Source organism: Stegostoma tigrinum, chromosome 5 (genome assembly GCF_030684315.1).
Source record: "Stegostoma tigrinum isolate sSteTig4 chromosome 5, sSteTig4.hap1, whole genome shotgun sequence".
Classification (NCBI taxonomy): Eukaryota; Metazoa; Chordata; class Chondrichthyes; order Orectolobiformes; family Stegostomatidae; genus Stegostoma; species Stegostoma tigrinum.
In genome coordinates, this window is record NC_081358.1 from 83,227,914 (window position 1) to 83,255,383 (window position 27,470).

Sequence of the window (27,470 nt, forward strand, 5' to 3'; positions counted from 1 at the left end):
TTGAGCAGTATGCACTTAAAGCAATGGAAATGAGACAATCCAGTGAAAGCTGCAGCAGTTTTCAAGCACATTAAAACCCAAGTTACACTGTTGGCCAACAATCACTTACAGTCAGTTTCGTTTGTATAATTTACAACTGTTGTCACTGCTAATCTTACATAATCAAATATGTCTTATGGGCGCATTGTGCAACTCTTAAATCTGGATTTTTTTTGTGACTGTGCCACAGTGATTGCTCAACTATTTTATTTAAATGACTTGTGTAAATTGTTTTGGTTTACTGTTTCAGTGATAAATTGATTAGAATTTGATTTTTACTTTTACAGATTGTGACAATGATGTACTGTAACTGTTCGTTCTGTCAAGACTGTTTTAGGAAATATTTTTCATCAGTTATAAAGGAAAAAAGTATAGTTAACATGGTTTGTCCAATGTGCAGTACACCAGATCTGAACAGTTCCCATCTCCAAGAAGATGCCACAGAATACTTCAACTTCTTGGATATTCAGGTTAGAGTTTTACAATCTGCTGAGAAAAATTCAAGACACAGAATTGCTTGTATTGGAAGATTAGTTCAGGAAGTAATGTGGGTAATTATGTTAATAAAAGAAAAAAAAGCACCTTGGGAAACAATACAGGACAGTAAAATATTTAAGGATATAGTATTGGAATTAAAAAATATAGTTGTTCACATATGACTTCTTATTGAGCGTATGAGCACAAAAGTTTGCATAGTTTAGTTCTTTCAATAATTAAATCACCAGCAGCGTCTCCATTGACTTCTAAAGGGAATACATTAATTTTGATGAATCAATGTATCTACATATATTTTATGCATAGGTTCGCTATTATCTTGATGAAGGACTTCATGAGTTGTTCCAAAGAAAGCTTCGAGACCGAACTTTGATAGAAATGCCAAACTTCAGATGGTGTGCACATGTAAGAACATTTTGTGATTGTCCCAGTTCAGTTTCTTATTACTGATGAAAAACACATTTTGTCAAATTTTCCTTCTTGCATGAATTAGAAAAATTCACAAGATTGCCAATTTAAGAGGAAAACCAATATTTATGCTGTATGAGAGGAGTGTGTTGATTAGTTGGCAAGTGGGCAGTGATTGATAGAGGCATTTGCCCTGGAGAATACACCAGTTAATGATAGTTGACAGTTAACTACAAGGCTTTAAAACAAGGGCAGTTTGATTCTGATCAAGAAATTGCATTGAAGAATTAACCAGCAAATGTCTGTTACCTGTTTCTGTTCATTTGAAATAAGTGTAGTGTGTGCACATGGTTTTAATTCTGTCTACAAAGAACAGGGCCCTGTGTATTGAGTACATGTGGCTTCCTTTACACACAAATGTGCCACATTGTGAGCCTGGCTTGCAGTGTAATTTTATTGCATACTCATGATTATCCAGCACATATTGTCCAATTACAGAATGATATTTACTGTTGAAAACTTACGCTATTTGCAAGTGCTGGCTGGTTGAGTATGGTCAGCATCTTGCTTATGGAGAACATGCATGTACATGCAGTGCCCTGATTCAAACCAACAAAACAGGTGACAATCATTGATAACACGGTGTGAAGCTGGATGAACACAGCGGGCCAAGCAGCATCAGAGGAGCAGGAAAGCTTGACGTTTCGGGTCGGGACCCTTCTTCAGGTGACAGTCATTCACTGGTTCACTTCTTGGTGCAATGCATTGACCAATCAGAATCGATCTGCCTGGTTTGAAATTTAAACAAAACTTGAAACTTACCTGTCAATCATCATTATCTGGTGTATTCTCCATAGCGATGCTCTATAAACGAGTCTACTTGCTACCAAACATCATTTCCATACAGTGTAATTGTTAGTTTGTCCTTTAAATTGATATTCTTGTGGTTTGCTTTGATGAGCACAAGGCAAACACTTGAATAAAATATATCTTTTTGCAAGCAATAACCAAATGTTACTTTGGCTCTTCAAGTGTTCCTTTGGACTGTTGCATGAAGTAGACCGACTGAGAATGGATTGCCCTTCTTGCAAGAAAAGCACATGCTTCCAGTGTAAAATTCCAGTAAGTAATCCACTGTGCTGTGTACAGCTTCGTATTTGATTGAACTGCCTTCCAGATGTTGTCGAAATTTCACGGAACTATGACTAGCAGATATTTATGACATAGAAGGAAACTATTCAATCTGTCATATCTCTTAGAGCCATAAAAACCAGCCTAAGTAAAGTAAGAAGTGTGAATGTTGTGGATATGAAATACAAATAAAGTGCTGGGGAAACTCAGCAGGTCTGGCAGCATCTGTGGAGATAGAACAGAGGTAGTATTCTGAATTTGGTATGACTTTAGAATCCCCAAGCCTGCCTAATCACATATTTGGCTACAAAGATAGGTGGACGAGCAGGTAGTACTGAGGAGGTGGGGAAGCAGCAGAATGATTTAGATAGTTCAGGAGAGTGGTCTAAGAAATGGTTGATGAAATTCAACGTGAGTAAATGTGAGGTTTTGCACTTTGGAAAAAAGAATACAGCCATGGACTATTTTCTAAATGGTGAGAAAATTCGCAAAGCAGAAGTACAAAGGGATCTGGGAGTGTTTTTCCAGGATTCTCTAAAGGTTAACTTGCAGGTAGAGTCCATTATTAAGAAAGCGAATGTAATGTTGTTGTTTATCTCAAGAGGGTTGGAATACAAAAGCAGCGATGTGCTTCTGAGGCTTTATAAAGCTCTAGTTAGGCCCCATTTAGAATACTGTGTCCACTTTTGGGCCCCACACCTCAGGAAGGACATACTAGCCCTGGAGTGTGTCCAGCGGAGATTCACACGGATGATCCCTGGAATGGTAGGTTTAACGTATGATGAACGGCTAAGGATCCTGGGATTGTACTCATTAGAGTTTAGAAGGTTGAGGGGAGATCAGATGGAAACTTACAAGATAATGTATGGTTTAGAAGGGGTGGACTCTAGGAAGTTGTTTCCGTTAGGCGGGGAGACTAGGACCCGTGGGCACAGCCTTAAAATTAGAGGGGGTAAATTTAAAACTGAAATGAGACGACATTTCTTCAGCCAGAGAGTGGTGGGCTTGTGGAATTCATTGCCACGGAGTGCAGTGGAGGCCGGGACGTTGGATGCCTTCAAGGCAGAGATCGACAAATTCTTGATTTCAGAAGGAGTCAAGGGCTACGGGGAGAGTGCAGGGAAGTGGAGTTGAAATGCCCATCAGCCATGATTTAAATGGCGGAGTGGACTTGATGGGCCGAATGGCCTTACTTCCGCTCCTATGTCTTAGGGTCTTATGGTGTTATATCTAATACTTGGTCACTAGTCTTGAATATTTCCTTATTTTAAAAGCAGAAAAAAATTGTTTTTAAATGTATGTGAAGGTCTCTGCCCCCAGTGACCCTTCAGGTAATGATTTCCAAATTAGGAATGTTGAGCAACCATTTGTATCTTCCTTTAAGTTTTATATTATAGTAACGTCTGTGATAACATACTACTTTTACTGTTCGTCAGCCCTCAACATACCTGCCTTGTCCACAAAACTCCTTGCATTGAGATTTACCCCGTTACACACTGCCAAATTCATGCGTCTCTTTCCTGCTTTTGTTTCCTCTGTCTTACATGTTTATTAATACTCTGCCTTCCAATTCCAGCTTTACCTTTTTACACTCAGGTTCTCATCCCTCTGTAAAGTTTGTTTACATCCACCCCAATGGTACTAACTGTGATACTTTGTTTCCTCAGTGGGAGGAACAGCATGAGGGAATCAGCTGTGAAAAATTTAAATTATGGAAGCAGCAAAACAACCCTGAGTATCAGGCAAGCGAACTAGATGGTTACCTCACCAAAAATGGAATAGGTAATCAATTTAATTTGACAACAACTGAGATTGTAAATTAACTTTTTCAATATGTTGCAGTAAGTTACAGCAATGAAGTTGTACCTTAAATCAGTTGGCTATTGACAAAGTTGTGCTTTGCACAGAATTTTATTGTTTTCACGTAAGGAAATATAAAGGGTGCAGCTGTGATCTAATTGTGGGCCAATGTCTGCTGTTCAATTATCTTTTAAGATTCAGCATGACAGACACTTTGCACTCAATTAGTTGTAATTTTATTAAATTGGTCATGTTCTATAATAACTGAAAGCTTGGACCAGGACTTAGAAGATACAAAATTATTGTACTTTTGTTTTTAAATTAAGGAATGTGTTAGAATATGCTAGATAAAGACTAGTTAAACAAAGAGAAAGGAAAGGATAGCGTGCACTTCATAATTTAGTTAATAATAATAATTTATTTCTGTTTAGGCCATAAAATGATTTGAGATATTTACGTGCATATATTATGGTAATTGCATTGTTTCAGTACTGTTTATATGTGACCTAATTATTTACAAGGACTTTGGCTGAGATATCATAGTAACATTGCTGATTTAAGGCCTTAAATTATTGCTGACACATGAAAGTAATAAAATTATATCCTGAGATGAACAGTTTTGAGTTCCCTAGGTGGAACAAATTACTTATGGTTGTTCCTGTTATGGTGACCCTTTGTTCCCCATTTATATTGATGCATGTGTTTCTTTCTCTAATATAAATAGCAAATGGCAGGAATTTATTCTTTGTAGGATGGGTGATGCCTGTTTTCTCGAATTCATTACGTAATATCTAATTGATATATCTGTATATACAAATACGTTGGCCTGTTTTGTGAGTCCTTATTTTCTTTAATTGTTCATTCTGTGTCCACTTCAGAGTGCCCTAATTGCAGAATTGGATTTGACTTGTCGAGAGGAGGTTGTATTCATTTTAAATGCACAGAATGCCATTATCAATTCTGTGGTGGCTGTCAGAGACCCTTTAAATTAGGATCGGTATGTTGTTCCATATTCTTCAATGTTCTTTCATTCACAAATGAAATGTGTTTTCGTTGAGCTTTTTACTTTTATCTCTAGTTTAAAGCCGGTTTTGTCAGGAACAAAATCATTTTTTCAAGAATACTGGAAGGCATGATATTGAATTGTGCATTCATATATAACGTGTCTGTTTATTCAAGAACATTTCATACTTAATTACTGCACAACTCATGTTTCCCCATTATATTTTTTTTCATTTCCTCTCTTTCTTCCTTGAAAGCTATTTTGCACATCATCTACTGGAGATTAACTAGTACCCTTCTCTTGTTTACTATGTTGATGGTGGGGAGCTTGGTAATGATAAAGGAATCAAGAGAAAGCATTGAACTTTGAGATATTTGGGGTAGTTGTACCATGCAGTTATATAGTGTTAGTGAAACCTGCTATTTGCCAGCCTGAATCTACTCCCCTTAACTCCTACTTCAGGTTGACATTGACTGATTTGTTATCAAAGCAATTGCAATGGAACAACATGAAATTGTCACCTAACAGTCATATTCCTCCTCACAGTGACGCAGGGAAGGTCATAATGTAAAAGCTACAAATCTCTACGTGCAGAATGTTTAACTGAGGAATTCCAGTGATGTGTTGGGTACAAAGGATTATTTGATCTTTGACAACCACGACTATCTTTAGTTGTACCAGGAATAATTGCACCCAGTGCAGTATTGTTCCCCTAACTCCCACTGACTTTCATTTTTCTTGATCGAAGATAGATGGATAGATAGATAGAATAGTACAGCACAGTACAGGCCCTTCAGCCCACAACGTTGTGCCGAACTTTTACCCGAAACCTAAGGTTTATCTAACCTTCACCGCTACCTTATACTACCATCCATATGCCTGTCTAATAGCCGCTTAAATGTCCCTAATGAGGCCGACTCCACTAACTTCTCCGGCAATGCAGTCCACGCCCCTACCGCTTTCTGAGTAAAGAACTTATCTTGACATCTCCCCGATATCTACCTCCTTTCACTTTAAAACCATGTCCCCTCATAAAAGCTACCTCCACTCTAGGGAAAGGTCTCTGGCTGCCTACTCTATCTATACCTCTGATCATTTGTACACCTCTATCTAGTCACCTCTCATCCTTCATCGTTCGAAAGAGAAAAAGGTTTCTTGATGAACACTCAGTTGCTGTTTTGGAAGAAAATTCCGTTCTATGTTTGAATAAACCATCCACGCATCATGTCCCGCAGGAACAATGGTGTGCTTTTCCAATATTACTAGTTTTCTGTGGCTTATATCAAGTAAGTACTGTAATTGATAGATGTTCCTGTCTCTGTGTTAATAACCCCTTCTCTGTGGATACTGTAGCTTTTATCTGTATGTTGCCTGAGTCGTGTGCAAAACTAGGTCAACAGGCATCAAGATAATCACTACCTCAACTGCAGAAATAAAATCAGGAAATTTTCAAGGTCTTTAAACCGCTTTCATCTTATTCTCTTTTTATATTTGATTGATTTGATGTTAATTATCCCAATGCCCCTGTCACTTTATGGAGCACACTGCTTTCCTCCCCAGGATAAACTGGTTAGCCTGTAACATTACTGGAGTCGGGCTGATTTTCTCTTCCCATAGACATGTGTAGCCAGAGTAGTTCATTGTATGACTTACTACCTCCTGTACTTTTGAGAGTTGAGAAAACAGAACATGGTGATAAAGACATTTTTCGGCCAACCAGAAACAGTCTGTCCACCCTATCATCATTGATGTTGTATGAGTTTGCTGGAATGTCCTTAGGACTGAAATGCCACGGCACTGACATTCTTGATAAGAAGAAGCTTGCTACAGATTGTTCAAAATGGCAACAACTTGTTCATCAAGCTGCATCACGCTTCAAGTCCAGAAACCTTAATGATGAGTCACAACTGCAGTAGAGAATGAAAGAAAAGGCCCTCTAGTTCCTACTACCCTGTGGCACATCCCACCAAAGGGCCCTAAATTTGAGAGCTGAGAATCTGCCTGTTCAGTCACTTCAAGACTCATGCCGGAAGCTCTCACCCCCGAGCAAACAATCATCATCAGTAATATTTGAGAGACAGCTTACAATGACAAATTCCTGCAGAATCTGCTTCTTTAAAAGATACTTGTGTGCATTAGATTATTAGTGTTCTCACTATTCTTCTCACTCTATTATAGTTCCATACAACCATTAAAGTATCTGATTTCTATATCTTCTATGTCATAAAATTTCTTTAGAACAATATTGGATTAAAACAATGTGGCTGCAGTGTTGCTTAAAGAGTAGCATATAGGTTAAACCAGACAGGGATGGCCATTTTCTTTGCAGAATGGCATTGATGACGCATTTGAATTTTTCTTGTTATTCCAGATGCTTTCAGTATCTTTTTAACTTTGATAACAAATCACCAATTGCTACATTTGTTCAATTCACTTTCACAACAGGCTATGATGTCATTTAGTTTATGTAAATAAATCTTGATGTAAATTGAATTCATTACATGCTCCCTTTTTCTTGACCTGATTTCCTTTATGTAGTTTTGTTTTATTCATTCGTGGGATGAGGGTGTCACTGGCTAGATTTTGGTGTTGTAAAATTTAAATATTTATATTGATATTTAACTACCTTGGTTGAAAATCAATGCTACATAAATTGTCCTGAGATTGATTGATTTTTGCTAACCAAAGGTATTAAGTATGGGATAAAGAGGTATATGGAGTGATATGATAAGGTGTAGAGAAGCAAAGGTAGGCCACTTGGCCCATTGAGCCTATTCTACCATCAGTTGAGATCATGGCTGATCTAGCAGTCCTCAATTCTACCTCCTTTAAGAAAGAGGCAATAGCCTAGTGGTATTATCGCTGCACTGATTGTCCAGAGTCCCAGGTAATTTTCTCGGGACACGGTTCAAATCGCGCCACAGTAGATGGTAGAATTTGAATTCAGTTAAAAAGAAATCTGGAATTAAGAGTCCAGTGGCGATCGATTATCAGGAAAAGCTCATCTGGTTCACTAATGTCCTTTAGTGAAGGAAACTGCCATCCTTACCTGGTGGCCTACATGTGACTCCAGACCCACAGCAATGTGATTGACTCCTAAGTGTCCTCTGGGCACGAGCAATAAATGCTGCCTAGCCAGCGATGTTCACGTCCTGTGAATATATTTTTAACCATCAATTTCGTTACTGATCATACATAATATTAGCCATTGACTTCTTTACTGTTTAGAAATCCGTTTGTCTTATTCTTTAAAACACTCAATCACCCAGCATCAATAGCAGTTTATAGTCATGAATTCCACTGACTGACTGCCTTCTGAAAGAAAAAAAAACCTTTTCATCTTTGTCTTAGGTTGATCCCTTGGTCTGAGATTATGCTGTGTCGTCCTATACTCTCCCACAAAGGGAAACAAACTTCCCACATCTACCCTGCCAACTTTCCTAAGAATCTTATATGCTGAGACAAGACAAGATTACAGCTCAGCCATTAAATGGCAGAACAGATTCAAGAGATTGCTCCTGGTTTCATTGTGTCTGTATGCTATATTCACTAATGTAATTCGCTAATAACCAAGGCAAGATAATAGTAACAAGTTGCTTTGTATTATACAAACATTATTTTAAATTTATTGATTACAACAGGCTTGTGGATTCATGAGTAACTGCCACACTAAGGGTTTGCATGCACATCATCCCCGAGACTGTTTCTATCACCTCAGAGACTGGAATGTGGAACGGCTGCAGCAGCTATTGAATGTGAGTCATACCTAATATCTTGATTTCTGTTCTTCCTAGAGTATTTTATTAAATATATCTCAAGTAATTCAACAAGAAGGAACATCTTTGCAGATGGAACAGTTCCAGTGTAACCTGTTCATTGGTTTCTAAGCTCCACAGCAGTTTGAAACTCCTTCCATTCCTACTTAGGGTGGCTGACATGGAGAAAACTCATGAGCAGTAATTAGCTCATGAATCATGCCAGTTCTGCTGCTGATTGAGGAAGGTTTTTATTTGCACCTCTTGCAGACAGAATCATGGTGGAAGATTTGTTGAAGGGAGAAGTTATTTCATGGGGCAATATTTGAATAGGTCAACAATTTTTTTAAAGCACAGCCAGTTTTATCGTGAAAGCTGCTCATTTACAGTTATATTGAGGCACCCCCAAGGGTGTTCATTAATAGCTTTGATGAGAGAAGTAGCATTTTCCGTGGCAAGAATATGACCTCACCATGCAGTGAGTGAATTGTTGTGTGAAATATTGGGAAACCATATTGTAGAGCTGCAATCATGTCATCAAATCTTCAAATACACAATCACATCATAGAATTCTAGCAGGCAGCAACGAACAAATTAATATTAAGGCACTTTAAAACATATTTACATGTGTCAAAATAAATCTTGGGATGAAATAAAAGCTGAATTGGCATGAAAAACCTTTTAAAATCAGTTTTAAAATTTGAGTTATTAATTACAATGGAGATAATATTCAATTTTTTTTAAAAGGTGTGGGCCAATGTGTAACATTTTAATGGGGTTCCTAATAGCAATTAAAAAGGGAACAAGGGACATTCTCACTATTTCACTTGAATTCAATGATTGATAAATCTGGATGGGGCAGTTCCACAGGTAGCCTGTGGTGAAACAGTGAACAACAGACTGCAACTTTAAGATTAAAGTGTTAATTCCATATTAAACCCTGATGTAGCAGTCAGTTTCAGATAAGTGTTGACCATGAATAAGGACGGCTTACCATCAAAACCCTCTGCAAAATCTTAGCCATTATATTTTACTGAATGTAAAATCAGTTGGTTTTTGGTTTCAGCACATTATTGACATATGATTTCCTTTTGTACAGACAGCAGGTATTTCCTTGACTGCCATTATAAGAGATAACAGTCGAGAACAGATCAAAGGTAATAATTATTATCTTCCAAAAATGGGGATAATATATTGCATAATATATAGTTTGTATGAATATTTGTGCATTCTTAATCTTGGGTGCCCTTTGAGATTGAGTAGGTCAGTTATGGTTCTGCTCATATTTACTTTAGCAAAGAACACCTTGTATTTTGTATCTATGTATCCATTCATCCACTACTTTTAACGAGTTGTGCTGTTGACTGAAGTGAACTGATTAATTTGAATTATTCTCGCCAACCTCAGTATTTGCTCATCAAGATTTTTATAAAACTGCAGAGCTGTGGAGAAAGAAAAATTCACCTTGTAATTGTTGTGAAATTGCACCTTAACAATTAGCAGATTGACCCAAATATACACATATTCCTGAAAAAAAACACATTTTATTGAAGTTTTTCGTTTTGCACTCTACTTAAGTCAGTACATACGCGAGAACATCAATGTAAAGAGGAAGGGTATATTATGCTGTATGACAAGATATACTGATTGGTAGAAGTGTTCCATGAATAATGCCCCAGTTGTTGATGAGTTAGAGTTAACTGCCAGGCATTGTTTAAATTAACATCAAACAAGTCGACTCTGATTGGTATTCTGACTCTGGAGTGAACTAGAAACTTGCCTATTTTCTTACTTCATCACTTCTCATTAAGTATCATTCTCATTCCCTTGACATTTGCCAAATAACCAATATACAATTGAGTATTGCTGAAAAAAGACACATTTTTAACATGTTTTTGTCTTTCACTCCAGTTCTATATTACCAAGTAACTCTTTGCAGACATTGTTGCCATAAAGATCGTCCTAGTCATTTTGATTCACATATAAAGAATGACTCAGTAATTATGCAGATTTATGGGAAGCAGCCACAATACCAAATTAATGTTGTGTGAAATTAAAAATCTTATTTGCTTATATGTTGCATCTAATAGGAACATTCAATAGAATTTTATTTATTTTAATAAATAAATTTTAAATATTAGAAAAGGTAGTCTTCAGCATTGGATTGCAAAGTTTTGTTCACCAAAATATACACTGTGCTGCTTTAGGTAAATGTAAAGTCATAGAGCAAAGAGACACTTCAGAAGGTCTGAAAGATGAACAGTGTGGACACCCTTCAGTTAAAGGTTACTTGGGCTTCTGCAAGTAAGTGAAACAATAATCTTGATTATCATTGCCCTGAGTTCGAGAATGTTAAGGATGGCATTTATCTGAGGCAGCTATCATAATTCCAATTTTCTTAAAACTTAAAGGGTTAATCTCACTTCATTTGTTGTAATACTAATATCTAGCAGTCACCCCAATCAGTCCCAGAGGTGATATACGTTTTTATTTCTATGTATTACGTTGAATTTGTATCAAAGTTGCTGTATTATTGAACCCTGCTCATTGTAATAAACTACAGGGAGAGCTGACAATACTTGGTGCTAACAGCAATCCACTGCACTTAGAGTAATCAGTTTTTCTGATGTTGGCAGAAGGATAAAAATTGTTTATGAATCCTGAAGGAATTGGTCCTGAGATCTGATATTTCCATCTGAGAAGATGGATGAGGACTCAGTTTAATTTTGCATCCAAATGATTATGCTTTTTGACAGTGCAGCTGTCCTTCAGTTCTGCATTGAAATGTCAGCTTATGTGTTTATCTCCAGAGTAGACTTGAACCCAAGTCTACCTTATTCAGAGGTAAGAAACTGCCAGTGACCTGACTTCTCTTTATTTACATGCACCCAGATTGAGTGTCATTGTAAATTACGAGGTTCGTCTCTGTGCCTTACTATGCAGCTTGATGTTGAATTTTGATAGGGACAGCTAATTTTCTCACTATACCTATGAGCACTCCAATCCAACAAAAGGGTTTTATTCTAATCCATTGGCTGAGTGCCCAGAATTTTCCCCTTATTCCCCTCAAATTTTCAAGTTATGTGCAATGCCTAGGTGAGATCATTCATAAACACAAAGTCAGCTTTCACCTTTTTACTGATAACATTTGACTTTACCTATTCATGGACAGTATCAAACTGAAGGCTCTTTCTATCCCACCCAACTTTCTGAAATACGCAATCTTGAGGGTGCCACTTTGTCAACAAACTAAAGCTATTTCTTTCCAGCAGTAAGAAGACAAGCTGGCTGCTCAGGCTAAAACTAATGCTGTCTAGGCACATTGTTCTGAAGACTGGGAACTTTTTACTCCATTTTGTTACGTTTGTATTTAATGGCACCTTCCACTTATCAAATATTATGGAAGTATACTTTTGACTCACTTTATCTTCCCTTTTACATCAATAGTGGAGAAAAATAAAAGAATGTGGTGGTAGAACACCCAGAGAATCATAGTATGATTAGACAGTGGTGTCATGGATTTATGAAAGGGAAATTGTGGAACATAGCCCAGATAAGTCCTATCTACTGAAAGCAAGAACAATCTAATTTTACCAATTAGCATCCATCAGTCAAGTCTCAGTCATCAGCAAAGTAATAAAAATGGTCATTGACAGCTGCTTTCAAGCAACACTTGCAAAGAAATAACTTGCTGACTGATGTTGGGTTTGGACTCAGCGAGGGCCACTCAGCCTCTGACTTCGTTACACCCTTGATTCAAACATGGACAAAAGCTGAATTCCAGAGGTGAGATGAGAGGAACTGCTGTTGACATCCAGGCAACATTTGACCAATGGTCTAGGGCATCCAAGAGCCCTAGCAAAACTGGAGTCACTGTGAGTTCGGGTGAAAACTCACCACTGGTTAGTGTCGAACCTGGCTCGAAGGAAAATGATTGTGTTTGTCAGAAGTCAATTATCCAAACTCCAGGACGTCTCTGCAGAGGTGCCTCAGGTCCAAGTATCTTCAGCTGCTTCATTAGTGACCTTTCCTCTTTCAAAGGTCGGAAGTGGGATGTCCCCTGACAATTGCATAATGTTCTTTCCGACCCTTTTTGTCTGTAAATGCAGTTGCAGCCACGACAATATCCAGGCTTGGGTGACAAGTCACAAGTAAGCCAGCCAATGACCATCTTCAACAACAGAGAATCCAACCATTGTCCCCTGACTTCCAGTGGCATTATCATTGCCTGATTGCACCCTATTTAACACTTTAACATTCAATTCCTCCAATATTGATGATGGCAGAGGTGTGCATTGTCCAGAGGATGTACTGAAACAAATCACCAAGACTTCTTCAACAGCATGTTCTAGTGCTCTGACCCCTTTCACTTAGAAAGGTAAGTGCAACAAAAGCATGGAAGCACATTATTCTGATTTAGGAGCTATATGACCATTCCTTCACTTTCGCTGAGCCAACATCCTGGAACTCTCTTTCCAACAACAAAGTGGCTGTACTTCTGGCATGAACTGCAGCAGTTTAAGAAGGCAGCTCATCATCGTCTTCTGGAGGGTCATTTATGGGAATGTTACTGGGCTGACGATTCAGAATGGCAGGTTAATTCTATTGGGGTCATGGGGTCAAACCCCCTGTGGTCAGTGTGAAATTTACATTCAGTAAATTCTGGAATTAAAAGCTAATTTAGTGGCATCGTGTAATCACTGTCAATTGTTGTAAACACCCATGTGGTTCAGTAATGTTCTTTAGGGTCAAAAATCTGCCTTCCCTGCCTTGTCTGGCCTGTACGTGAGTCAGGGCCATAGAAATATTGTTGATTCTTAACTGAAATGGCCCATCGGTTATTCAGTTCAAGGGCAACTAGAAATGGGCGACAAAACGCTGGCTTTGCAAATGATGCCTGCATTTTATAGAATAGAAATTTAATATCACAAGTAATCTTATACAAAAGTTTCATAAGTCACTGAGCACAGGGCCTTTATTAATGACACAGGGTCTATATTAATAAACAAAAAATAAAGAAAAAAATTGTGAAAAGCAATTCAGAATATGCAATAAATGCTGTTCAATCAGTGATGCCTGCACCCCACAAATAAATAAATAAAAATTTGACACATCCTGTCTTTAAGTAGTGCCTCAACGGGTAAATTAGGCAGAACTTTAAGTGTGATATATTTGCATGTTCAAAATTCACTCTGAGGTATATTGCAAGAGGTTATTATGGAAAAAGAGGACCTACAGGATTAGGAAAAATAATATGGATTGTTTCATGAACTGAAAACTGAAGGAATTAAATCATTTTGGAGTTGGAAGTTGGATCTACTAGGGTAACAGAAGGACCACTGCCTTGGGTAGTTGTAATCTCTATTATACTATACCTATATCTATCACCTGTAACTTAGAAGAAAAGAGGGAGCAAATATAATCAGTCCAGTATGATGCCAATACCAAGTTGGTTGGGAAAATAAATTTGGAGGAGGTTGCAGAGTGTCTGCAAAGAGATGTAGAGAGACTGGGTGAGTGCGCACTTGGAATATTTTCTGGGAAAAATGAGGCTCTCCCATTTTGGGTATGCTGATGACAGCTCCGCTTCACCACTGCCTCTTTCAATTCCTCTCATATTGCAATATTATTAGATTGCTTGGGTGATTTCTGAAGCAACATAAATAGAACTTTTTTTTCCAACTGAATATTAGGAAGACTGAAATATTTGTCTTCGGCTTCTGATCCCTCCAGTGAGATTCCAGCACTGTCTCTACTAATAGTCTGAGAGTCAACCAGATTTTTCACAAAATTGATGTTGTATTGCACTCCAAGAATAAGCCTCCAAACCTTAACCACCATTAAAAACACCATCTGTTACCACTTCCATAACACTGCTCGCCAACTTTGCCCCTGCTTCAAATCATCTGTTCCACAGGAATCGGTGCTGGGCCACTTTTGTTTATCGTTTATTCAAATCTTTAGGTGAAAATATAGAAGGCATGGTTAGTATGTTTGTGGATGACACCAAAATTGATGGTATAGTGGACAGTGAAGAAGGTTATTTAAGATTAAAAGAGATCTTAATCAATTGGGTCAGCAGGCTGAGGAGTGGCAGATGGAGCTTAATTTGGATAAATGCGAAATATTGGAAATATTTTGTAAAACAAACAAGGGCAAGACTTGTACAATTGTAAACAGGGCCTGGCGCAGTGTTGAAGAACAGAGAGACCTAGGGATTCACCCTCATTATTCTCTGAAGTTTGCATCACTTGACAATGGGGTGGTTAAGAAGACATTTAGCATGCGGGATACGGGCTGAGCGCGGGCAGTTTAGTTTAGTTTGGGACTATGGTCAACAAGGACTGGTTGGACCGAAGGGTCTGTTTCCATGCTGTATGATATGACTCTATCTGCTGCTAAAATCCTCATACATGTCTGTTACCCCCACACTATTGTATTGTTTGCCTGACAAGTGTCTCACATTTGATCTTCAGTGAACTTGAATGTACCTATTTCCTGTCCACGTAAAACCAATTCCCATTCATCTATCACACGTGCTCACTGTTACGTATTAACTCCTGGTCAAGCAATATCTCAAACTTTGCTTTCAAAGCCTTCCATGATCTCTCCTCTGCCCATCTAATCTTTTCCAGCCTATCAATCCAATCAGTAAACAAATGGTGTGATATCTTTCATTCATTATATCCTTTTATTCCGAAATACTTTGTGGTCAATTATTCCCAATTATTTAAAAAAAAACCTAGACCTTTATCTCAAGTAGTTATTTGGTTTCTTCCTGAATAATTTCTGTTATGCTGAGTAACAGCCTTTTACCTTGTATAGCGTGGATGGTTTATATTGCTGTTATTGCCCATAGTCAGTGTTGTATCATATCAAGTTTTCAAAATTCAAACGATTCTTGCAAACATCTAGCATTTACAATTAATTATTAAAATAACAGATTTTACCCTCTTTAGCTGATTTCTAACTGGCACATAACTGACCAAGTTTTTCATTGCAGTTCGCATGGGATTTTTTATTTTAACAAAGTATTGTATTCAAATGTAAGTTTAAAACTGCACTTTAAGTGACGGAATTAAAAAAGAGTGAATAAAACTCCAAAACTTTTTGACACTAATCTCTCATCTTTATTTCAGAATCCATTTTACACAGGCTTTGGTGGAACTCATTAATAAAAATTCTTTGGACCCAGTTGTATTATACAGCAAGGAGGAAATGTTAATCGAACTACAACGCTGGGGTGTAGCTATCCCTAACCAACATGTGAATGAACAAGAAGAACACTTCACACAAAGACTAAGAGTTGTAAGTTCTCAGAGAATAAAATTAACTTATGGGTACAATAGAATGCATTTGGCTATCAAAATGTTATTTAGTCATTTATTTCATCGCTAAAATTGAACTGGACAATTCTGTACCAGTGACGAATATCAAAGTTACGTACATGGCTGCATCTCTCAATGTTCCCGCTCATCTGTATTTTTTGCTGGTTCACTTTTGTGTTTACCTTTTTGTTACAGCCAGTTGAGGAGTGGGAAGGGATCCCTTTTCAGAATCCGGCACAGCAAATATTTTTATTATCTTTTCAGAATGCAGCTATCACTCTTCAATGAAAACATGGTTTGCTAGCGAATGAAATAGCCAATTATGATCATTCTCTTGATTGAAAGAATGAAGAATTTTATTATTCACAAGTCGATTGCAGAAAAAAATAATGAAAACAACACATCAAACACAAGTGATATGTTGAAAGGGGAGTGTGCCTGATAGAGACAGCAAAAATAATGGTCACACAGTTAAATACTCCTTAGCATCCTTGAAGTTTCTTTTTGATTTGATGTCATACACCTTGTACTTTAATGTATTTTATGTCTTTATTCAGCGTGGAATCTGTAGATATTTTAAGTTTTCGGAAAATAGTTGTTTCTGCAATTTGCTTTCTTACTGAGTGTTGTTTTCTGAGATAATGACAGAAATAAGCAAGGAGAGAGAAAGTTCAGATATTGGTTTCGCAAGTTCATTTTTTCTTCTCTCTGCTCTGCATTGTGGTGACTGTTGAAGTATAATTCAGTGTGTATTCTGGAGCCTCACTCCATTGTCTTGATGGGTCAAGTGAGAAGTTAGAGTCAAATCGTATGACAATTGTCATTCCTCTCCACCACAAAGAACAACACTAACCATATATCTCCAAATTGTTCGCAGTGAATGTTTATTACACAGTTATCATGAAATGCCAATTCAAAAGCTGCAACAATGCACATCTTCTGCATTCAATCTCTTCATCTTGGGCTAGTTGAGGTTTGAAACTTGGTTCTGTACCTCTGATTTCCTACTGGTTAGCTCTGTGTTTAACTCACTGGCACACATCTGGTGGCTTCTACCAGCAGTATCTGCTGTGGTTCCCCTTTCCTGTTTTTTCTTTGAGAATGTGTTTTCCTCGAACCTGTTCCTCTTTCCTCGGAACGCTTCCACCATCAAATGGATATTCAGCTTCTACTATACTTCCCTGCAGCTCTACCCACTAAGTGAGGCTTACCTTTCCCTTTGTCTTGACCTGAGAAGTACATTAGTCATTCTTGAATTTTAGCTTAAAAGTATCTGTTAAACAAATCTCTGTCCTTTCATTTTATTTTGTCATCTTACCTGGGCCTTTCTTGCTTTATTTTATGCCTGTTGGCTTACCCTTAGCCGTGTTTTATTCAACAGACCCTCCCTGAGGCACTCCAAACCTCATGGGTTTTACTGTCCCCTGTGCAAAACCTCTTTCACTACCTACCCTTTCTGCCAGTCGCTCCCAGATTTCTAAAGCCTTTCTGGTTTCCCTCAGTTGGCATTTTCTGTTTAGAGTGTGTATTTTGCTACCTGCTATCTATTCCTGGCATTGGCAAGCTCAGATCAGCCCCTACTCTTTACACATATTATCTTTACACATACACCAGTTCACTCTCGAATAAACTTCACCCAGTGGCAACCCTATACTCTTTGTCATGAACCCTTTTACCAGCATGTTGGAATTTAATTTTTCATTTCAGGTGGAAAACCATTTACTTTCCCCACTAGCGGGATCCTGGGATATCGAGAATGCTGATTTCTGTCTTTTGCAGTTTGAGCCAGTGTGTTTCTTTTGAACACAGAATCCTGCCCACTGTCCAGGTTGCTCATTCTGCCACCTTTAATGATGCTGTTTTTGCAGCCTGCATTTCTGTGGAATACCAAAACCAACAACTGTCCAGTGTGTGTGCTGGTATCTTGCTGTAGGAGCACTTGATGTGATTTTTAATGTCTCCTGTCCTGATATCTCCTTTTGACAGTTGAGGATTATTCTGTTCTTTTCTGCCTGACTTCCTTCCGGTCTTCATATTGCCATGGTAATTACCTCATGCTTATCTTTCTCTAGTCTGTGACATCCACCATATCACAGTTTCAATTACTTTGTGTTTGTGTGTTCAGTCAAATTTGTTAGATGGTTGTCAGTCTGGATACTGTTACCCACTGTTCCTCTGCATGCATCTGGATGCAAAACAGTGTTGAGGTTTTGAATTTCTTGAGAATCGCCTCTCAAATATTGGGTAGGTGTCCTCACTTTTAAATGCCCTTATCCACTGGGCAAAAGTGAGCTGCTTAAGCCATTTATCTTTTGATCTTCTGAATACTCCAGACTTTAAGTTGGAGTTGGGTGTGGTTTTCTTCCCCAGAGTTGCCTTCAGCCTCCTTATCAACTGCTATTGTTTCAATTTACACTCCCTTTCACGTTCATTTTCCATTTTCTTGAATTCCCTTTCTTGGAAATCCCTTTTTTTCTTGCCTCTCTGCTTCACTGCCCTCTGTTTTATGTCTCGAGGTACTTTTACTAGCAATTTTGCAATTTTGTTTTTCTGTTTTTTTTGGGCAGAACTCACCCTCTGTGACTAATTACCTCTTTTAATTCTTCCCGTGTAGTTTCAGGTTTTCATAAGTTAGTTTGTCCTCCAATACAAAAGCATTAGTATCAAACTTGGGTGTCTTACATTAGTGTCAAACTTGAGTGTCTTACTTCTTTCAGCTTTAAAGGACTTGAACAAAACTCGGTATGCAGTCTATCTTTAACCATGTTTTAATCAATTAATTCTCTTCATTACGAACCACCACTCTAAAAAATGCAGCTTGTCATTTTTAGGCCCACAGCATATTATTGATAAAGTGTAGAAAGAGTTTAATTTAGCAACCAACTGTCCAATGTCTAAATTGGAAATACTTGATGCATGAAACAGCTAATGATCCACTTCCCAATATCAACTTCTCTGCCTCTGATAAGCACAGAATTTGGACGAGACCTTTCCAATATCTTTTTAACTGCCAGGGAAAAATGTTTGGAAAATTAACCCAGCTCCATACTAATTTCAATGATTTAAGAACCTCAGGTTCTGTTATGGCCAGGATGCAGACAGAAGTCTGAGAGTTTACTAGAAGGCTTGAATGCTGGATGCTTGTGTAAAGGCCACTAACAGGACAATCTCCCAGAGGCGTGGTGAAGTTTCATGGTGATCAGAGTATGTTAGATAAAGGCTAGATGACATCACCTACCACGTTTCCTGCCCAATGCACTTCCTTGTACATTCATTGTATAAAATGCTGGCAAAAATAATAGAAGCGGATTTTATGGTCTTATTCTCGACGTGTGAAAGTTGAGAACATTTGTATTGAAATCAGTCATCGATTAAGGATGGCTGCTGGATAACAGCAGAATTTGTGGGCAGTCCTGTTGACTTGGTACTCGAAGTACTTCCCCGGAGTATATTTTATTCTACTGCCCTCTACCGTTTGCTAAGGTCATTGACATTGATATTTGAGTTCCCAGACTTCCTGAACTGAGAAACTCCAGTGTCAGGCTGGCTCATTGTCAACAGTTGGCAAGTTTTCAGAGGGATATTATCTCATCTGTCTGTTGAGATGTTAATACACACCTCTGGAGCAGGAGGAACCTGACCTGGGTCTCCTGGCTCAGATGTAGGACATTACTATTGCATCATAACAGCTTTTGGTGACATGTTTTCAGATCCAAAGTTTCTTAACAAGCAGCAAGTGTTTGAATTAATCCTCAATACAAAATAGATTGAATCTTTGAGGATTGCTTTCAGTGAAGTGCCTTGCTTTGTTAAGTGCTTGATTTAATGACCTTCCTCTCTCAAAGGGGTTGTACTGTAGCTGTAAACAGCAGTATTGAGATATTCTTAGAAAAGTGAAACTGATATATTGCATCTGATGCACAATCTGACCCTACCAGCTGATTTCCAACAGGTGCATATGTAGGCCTTTGACCATTTTTAATTTTAAATTATAGTCAGTTAGGAGAGGGTGAACAAGTATTCTTATTTAATTCTATTCTTCTATTTACCAATTTAAATAATTATCCAATACCACTAAATCCATTGTATCACTGATTTTGTAATATTTTAGAAAAGCTAAACTGCAAAACTTAACACCAAATAAAAAATGAAATAAACCATACTAGCTGGACACCATTTTGTGAATTCATTGAATTTGTTTGCAGTTTAAGAGCTTAAGTGAATTTTTCACCATGGAGCTACGTGTTTAAATGGATCCTGGATGTGATTTCCAGAAAAAATATTTTAGTGCTTGGGTATCAGAGGAGAGTACTCAGTGGTAAATCTTCTCAGTCGAGTTTTTATTGTATCAACTAGGAATTGGTGCATACAATTTCACAATGTGAAAATTACATGTTATCTGTTTTTGTTTTAAACAGAAAATATTGAATGAACTAAAGCTGGACAGGCGACAAAGTGTTTCTGATAAGAATGCAGGATGATTTGCTTCCATTCGTCAGATGTCTAATGAATAGCAGCTGTATCCAAGTAAATACAAGTCTTTAAACATGGAAGTTTAGAACATTTACAGTAATGGAGAAGGCTATTTGGCCAAGTGTTGAGCCAGCAGCCTACTGTGAAAATGCTTCGTAAGATTGCTGATCATGATTGCAATAATTTTGTTCTAAATATTACTTGTTCTTTGTTTAATCACAGTTGATTTCATGCTGCATTGCTCAGAATCAAATGCTTGTTTGAAACGTGGAAAAATTTGTGGCACAGAAGGAAGCTGTTGGCACATAGTGACCTTGGCAGCTGAAAAAGATTCTTAGTGCCTGGTCAATAGTCCTATAGGTTCCAGCACGGCGACTGCATTTTCTGAGTTTTGTGTTTTTAAATGTGATAAGTATTTCTGCCTCAGCATCTATGCAGGTGGTGAATTCCACTCTCCCCACTCTAGGTGAAAAGAAAGTTCAAATGCTTTTTCTTGAGAAAGAGAATTGAGTCGTCAGTTTGGGTCAGCATCACTTTGAGGCTGTATGCATGAGAGGAAAGATTGGAATTTGACATGCAGCTGAGCTCGAGAACATGTGGCAATGACCTACACACCAGCTACAGGCACACAATTTGGGCTGCAGTGTGCGAATGTATTACAGCACCAGTCCAGTGATTGGCTCCAGGGTTGCCTTTCCTAGAAAAATATATCACTCCATCTGAAAGAAAGAAGCTCAAAATGTGACAGAACTTAAGCAGCCTTCAACATTTTTAAGGAATAGTGGGGAAGTTCAAAATATGTAAACTGTGAAAAATATTAATGTTATGTAATGTTAAGATATAATTTTAAAAGAACAAAGCAGCTGTTTTGGCTGCATTAGAAAAATAACTGAGAATAAGTTACCCAATAAGGGCAGAAATTAATGTCAGTTGCAAAATTTCACGAAGCATGTGCTTCTATTGGAAAGGACACTGCAACTCTGTGGATTCTTCATCTGAGAGTCATCTATTGCGGACCTCAGCAATAATTCAGTTTCTGCTTGTTTTTGCCTATGAGTTTAGCATATAGATCAATCAAGATTGTATCCTTTATTTATATACCTTGCAGGTGTCATGTGACCACACACTATATGGGAAATGTTCAAACTTGTTGCTCAAATGATTTTGCAAGTTTTCCCTATTTCTGTGACTTAAATGATTTCTCATTCTGATTAGCTACAGATCATATATTTTTGGTATAAGAACAAAACATGGTGGTCGCTGGGGACCTGACATAAAAACGCAAAATGCTGGTTTCCGAAGAAGAGTCCTATTTGAGTCAAAGCAGTAACTCTGTTTTTCTCTCAACAGATGCTGCCAGATCTGCTGAGTTTCTTTAGCACTTTCTAGTTATATTTTTGTATGTTGGAATCATTTGTGTTGTGCTATAGAGGGTTAAGTTTTTTGTGATTGATTGTAACATCAGTGCTAAAAGTAAAACTTTAAATATTTTTATTCCTGTTAATTACTACAGTAGAACTGTCCTCAGTAGACAATGTTGATGATATCAGCCTCCAAATTGTACTGATTCTATTTTTTTACTTTTAAATTGTATGGATGTGGCTGGTGATTAGATTTTTGAAAGATCAAGGTCTGTTAAACTGTCTAGCGCAAGCTGTGGTGATCAAAGTTTATATGTAGCCCATGACATTAAAAAGAAAGGATATCCTTGCTGTGTTACCAATCCAGGCCAATAAACAAAGAGGCGAAAGGACATATAATGATCAAGCCCTAGTACACAACATTTTAATGGTAATTGTGATGGGATTTACTTCATAAGCGAAACACTCATCTCTTTTATGTGGATCACATAAAAGAATGTCTCCCACACTAAAATGAAACTGAACAAAAGCCCTTGTACTTAGTTATTTGTTTATAAATATCAGAAACTCATCTTTTGTTGGCTTAGTGTTAAAATGGAATTTTGACTCATTTATTGTACAGTATTTCACCGTTTTAAATGGTCAGAATTAAAATGTTTGAGAACTGAGCAGTAGAAAACAAAACCTGCAGTTATAAGAAAGGGATTGTCACACCTGGATAAAAGCAGACAAAATTTCCTACCACACCATTCCCAGCACAGAATATTTCTGTAAATTAAACATTATAGAGGAGGTGATGATGTATGTTAATGTCACTGTACTGGTAATCTACTGAGTAACCAGCAACATCTACATCCCAAATCTGCTCTCTGAAGAAGGGTCTAGGCCTGAAACATCAGGTTTTGTGTTCCTGAGATGCTGCTGGGCCTGCTGTGTTCATCCGGCTCCACACTTTGTTATCTAACATCTACATCCCATTCATGATTATAAAATGTAAAGCTGGATGAACACAGCAGGCCCAGCAGCATCTCAAGAGCACAAAAGCTGACGTTTCGGGCCTAGACCCTTCATCAGAGAGGGGGATGGGGTGAGGGTTCTGGAATAAATAGGGAGAGAGGGGGAGGCAGACCGAAGATGGAGAGAAAAGAAGATAGGTGGAGAGGAGCGTATAGGTGGGGAGCTAGGGAGGTGATAGGTCAGTCCAGGGAAGATGGACAGGTCAAGGAGGTGGGATGAGGTTAGTAGGTAGGAGATGGAGGTGCGGCTTGGGGTGGGAGGAACGGATGGGTGAGAGGAAGAGCAGGTTAGCGAGGCAGAGACAGGTTGGACTGGTTTTGGGATGCAGTCGGTGGAGGGGAAGAGCTGGGCTGGCTGTGTGGTGCAGTGGGGGGAGGGGACGAACTGGACTGGTTTTGGGATGGGGGGGGTAAGGGAGATTTTGAAGGTGGTGAAGTCCACATTGATACCATTGGGCTGCAGGGTTCCCAAGCGGAATATGAGTTGCTGTTCCTGCAACCTTCGGGTGGCATCATTGTGGCACTGCAGGAGGCCCATGTTGGACATGTCATCTAAAGAATGGGAGGGGGAGTGGAAATGGTTTGTGACTGGGAGGTGCAGTTTTTTATTGCGCACCAAGCGGAGGTGTTCTGCAAAGCGGTCCCCAAGCCTCCTTGCGGGAAATGCGGGAGACGCGGTCAAGGGCGTTCTCGACTACTGTGGGGGGAAAGTTCCCGCAACACATCCCTTGCACCCTGCCCCCGCCACAACCCCCAAAGAGGATACCCCTCGTTCTCACACACCATCCCACCAACCTCCAGATACAACGCATCATCCTCCGACACTTGCGCCATCTACAATCCGACACCACCACCCAAGACATTTTTCCATCCCCACCCTTGTCTGCTTTCCGGAGAGACCACTCTCTCCGTGACTCCCTTGTTCGCTCCACACTGCCTTCCAACCCCACCACACCCAGCACCTTTCCCTGCAACCGCAGGAAATGTTACACTTGCCCCCACACCTCCTCCCTCACCCCTATCCCAGGCCCCAAGATGACTTTCCACATTAAGCAGAGGTTCACCTGCACATCTGCCAATGTGGTATACTGCATCCACTGTACCCGGTTTGGCTTCCTCTACATTGGGGAAACCAAGCGGAGGCTTGGGGACTGCTTTGCAGAACACCTCTGCTCGGTTCGCAATAAACAACTGCACCTCCCAGTCGCAAACCATTTCCACTCCCCCTCCCATTCTTTAGATGACATGTCCATCATGGGCCTCCTGCAGTGCCACAATGATGCCACCTGAAGGTTGCAGGAACAGCAACTCATATTCCGCTTGGGAACCCTGCAGCCCAATGGTATCAATGTGGACTTCACCAGCTTCAAAATCTTCCCTTCCCCCACCGCATCCCAAAACCAGCCCAGTTCGTCCCCTCCCCCCACTGCACCACACAACCAGCCCAGCTCTTCCCCTCCACCCACTGCATCCCAAAACCAGCCCAGCCTGTCTCTGCCTCCCTAACCTGTTCTTCCTCTCACCCATCCCTTCCTCCCACCCCAAGCCGCACCTCCATCTCCTACCTACTAACCTCATCCCACCTCCTTGACCTGTCCGTCTTCCCTGGACTGACCTATCCCCTCCCTACCTCCCCACCTATACTCTCTCCACCTATCTTCTTTTCTCTCCATCTTCGGTCCGCCTCCCCCTCTCTCCCTATTTATTCCAGAACCCTCACCCCATGCCCCTCTCTGATGAAGGGTCTAGACCCGAAACGTCAGCTTTTGTGCTCCTGAGATGCTGCTGGGCCTGCTGTGTTCATCCAGCCTCACATTTCATTATCTTGGATTCTCCAGCATCTGCAGTTCCCATTATCACTAGAATAGTAGTGGCAGGAAGGAAATTTAGCCCATTAGATCCAAGGTAGCTTCTTTAGTGAGACATACTACCTCCAGTATGAAAGAGGATATTCATTGTCATTATTGATATTTATAGCTGGATCATTTTTACAAGCATGATTCAATCCTCCCCACATCTTGCAGGCTAATGAACGTGCAGCAGTAGTCTAGCCCTGTAACATGCATAACCATAAATAGCAATATTTCACTAAGATTTGCATTTCTCTGGCACCCAAAAAAAACATGGAAGCACTCTACAAATTACTTCATTCTGACGTAAAATATTACAGACTCTCTGGTGCATTTACGTGCAGAACAGCTTAATATTACAAAAACAAAAGAGCCCCACCATTTGTAGTGATTGTTATTTGATAGAGTTTGTCTTCCTTAGAACAGGATCTAAAATCTTGGCTACATCTTCTAATAGTTCCAGATCCTTCCTTGTACTGTGGGCCCAGTATGCTAATCTGGTTTGACACACCATGGTAAACTACTATCCATTTTACAGCTTTACAAAAGCTCTTTAATACCTCTGTTAAGTCAGGACATACGTTTGAATATACAAATTGGAAGCAGAAGGATACCACTTTAGCCTCTTGAACCTCCCCAACTATTCAATTAGATCATGGCTGATGTGACTGTGGCCCTGAATCCACTTAGTCCCAACAGATTCTTGACTAACAAGGGAGTCAAAGGTTATATATCTGTGCTTTCAAAATATCGAATGACCCCATTCCTACTACTCTCCAGGGGAAGAGACCGCTAAAGGATTCATGACTCTGAGGAAAAAAAAATCTCCTTCTCCTCTAGTTTGAATGGGAGACTTTTTTTTTGATTTGTAACCCCTCATCCTTGCATCTGCTTGGTGCCTCAGTGGTTAGCACTGCTGTCTCACAGTAACAGGGACTTGGGTTTGATTTCAGCCTCATGTGGCAGTCTTTGTGGAGTTTGATATTCTCCCATGTCTGTGTGGGTTTCCTTCGAATGTTCTGGTTTCCACCCACAGACCAAAGATGCGCAGGTTATGTGGACTGACCTTGGGAAATGCAGGGCTACGGGGATGTGTTGGGTCTCAGTGGGTTACACTTAAGATGGTCAGTGCGGACTCAATGGGTTGAATGGTCTGCTTCCCCACTCACGGAATTCTGTGATTTTACAGAGAAAACGACCATTCAGTCATCTACTCCAGCAAGTCCCTTCAGGATTGTCCATGTTTCAATAAGATTACTTCTTCTTCTAAATCCTATTCATGTCCGGTCTATCTGACGTTTCCTCATAAGATAACCTAGGATTGGAGGGATATCATTTGAGCAAATTTTCTTTGGTCCTCTTCTAATGCGTTTATGTCCTTTCTAAAATAAGGATACCAAATATGTACATTGTATTTGAGCTGTGGTCTCATGATTGCCCAGTACAACAGTATCAAAACATTTTTACTCTTGTAATCCATTCCCTTGTAATAACTGGGAACACAATGCTACCTAAATCACATGCTGGACCTGCATACTAACATTTTTATGATTCATGACCCAGATTACTCAGATTTTCCCCAGACTTCACAGAATTCTGCAGTTTCAAGGGCAGATGGTTGAGGGCCAAATTTATGTTTGAAAGGTATGTAAACTATTGCATTCAACTGTACACAGGCTGGGTAAATGTGAGTAAAGTGAGTAGTACTGGTAAAACAAACGTGCTAGTTCAGGCAGAGTACTGAGTACAAGTTAGGTTGAGGAAAGGCAAAAACTCAATTTAGAAGTCAGGTTCTGAATTTAATGAAGGGGCTAATTTTCATTTCCAGTCAGAACAAATGTCTCTAACTTGCAAAGAGGTGTGGTTGAAATTAAGGAGAATTCAGCTGAAAGCATTTGTCATGAGTTTCAAAATACCTAGACATTTCCACATACTTAGAAAAAATGATTTTACATTTGTATCAGTTCCATTTATTATATACAGAGGGGTGGAGTTTCCACTTGCATGGTTTTCCCAACACAATTCACCCAAAATCAAAATAATACTCAAAAGATCACTGTATTGCAAGTGCAAGCTGCATTCAGTGAAAATTAAATTTCTATGATCACGTATACTAATTTTAAAAACACTGAATTAGAAACCAATCACATCCATAACATGGCTGTAACCTCTGGTGAATTATTCACTTTTGGGAGTTTCCACTATCTGTGTTTGTTTCCAGGTCTTTGAAGAGGTTCTAAAAATTAAGTTTGATGTTTGTGGGCTCAAGGCCATTAATACATTTTATTCTTCATAAGAGTTGTAGAGTCATAAAGCAGGAAACAGGCCGTTCGGCCTAAATCGTCCATACTGACTTCAAGTGAAAGCCAAAATCTGTTCTTGCCTGTGGAAGCTATCACCTTTTTAACAAGGTACCTCAGGAAAGTCCAGGCAAGAGTGATCTCCTGGATTAGCTCCAAGTCGGACAGGAATTTCTCAACACTTTCTCTCACAAACGGGCTCTGTAGAGATATTGAAGTGTGAAGCTGGATGAACACAGCAGGCCAAGCAGCATCTCAGGAGCACAAAAGCTGACGTTTCGGGCCTAGACCCTTCATCAGAGCCTGAAACGTCAGCTTTTGTGCTCCTGAGATGCTGCTTGGCCTGCTGTGTTCATCCAGCCTCACATTTTGTTGTCTTGGATTCTCCAGCATCTGCAGTTCCCATTATCTCTGTAGAGATATTTCATTGTTTTGGGTGGGATGCAGATTTCATATTTTGTGATGCAAAGTGTAGCACAGTTCTGTGATATAGGCTGAATGGATCCGAGCC

The 27,470-nt window shown here is 39.2% G+C and overlaps 1 protein-coding gene across 4 annotated transcripts in view; it reads left to right on the top strand.

The window, feature by feature from the left end:
- Window positions 1–22,673, top strand: part of si:dkey-181m9.8 (E3 ubiquitin-protein ligase RNF31) — a 57,302-nt gene extending 34,629 nt beyond the window's left edge. For all 4 annotated transcript variants that reach the window (XM_048529315.2, XM_048529313.2, XM_048529314.2 and 1 more), the window contains 10 exons: window positions 327–509; window positions 841–939; window positions 1,975–2,064; window positions 3,741–3,855; window positions 4,752–4,870; window positions 8,518–8,631; window positions 9,731–9,788; window positions 10,839–10,935; window positions 15,771–15,939; window positions 20,378–22,673. In XM_048529315.2, coding sequence (XP_048385272.2) covers window positions 327–509; window positions 841–939; window positions 1,975–2,064; window positions 3,741–3,855; window positions 4,752–4,870; window positions 8,518–8,631; window positions 9,731–9,788; window positions 10,839–10,935; window positions 15,771–15,939; window positions 20,378–20,440 — 1,107 coding nt within the window. In that variant the 3' untranslated portion in view covers window positions 20,441–22,673. The remainder of the gene's footprint in view (window positions 1–326; window positions 510–840; window positions 940–1,974; window positions 2,065–3,740; window positions 3,856–4,751; window positions 4,871–8,517; window positions 8,632–9,730; window positions 9,789–10,838; window positions 10,936–15,770; window positions 15,940–20,377) is intronic.
- The last annotated feature ends 4,797 nt before the right edge of the window (window positions 22,674–27,470 follow it).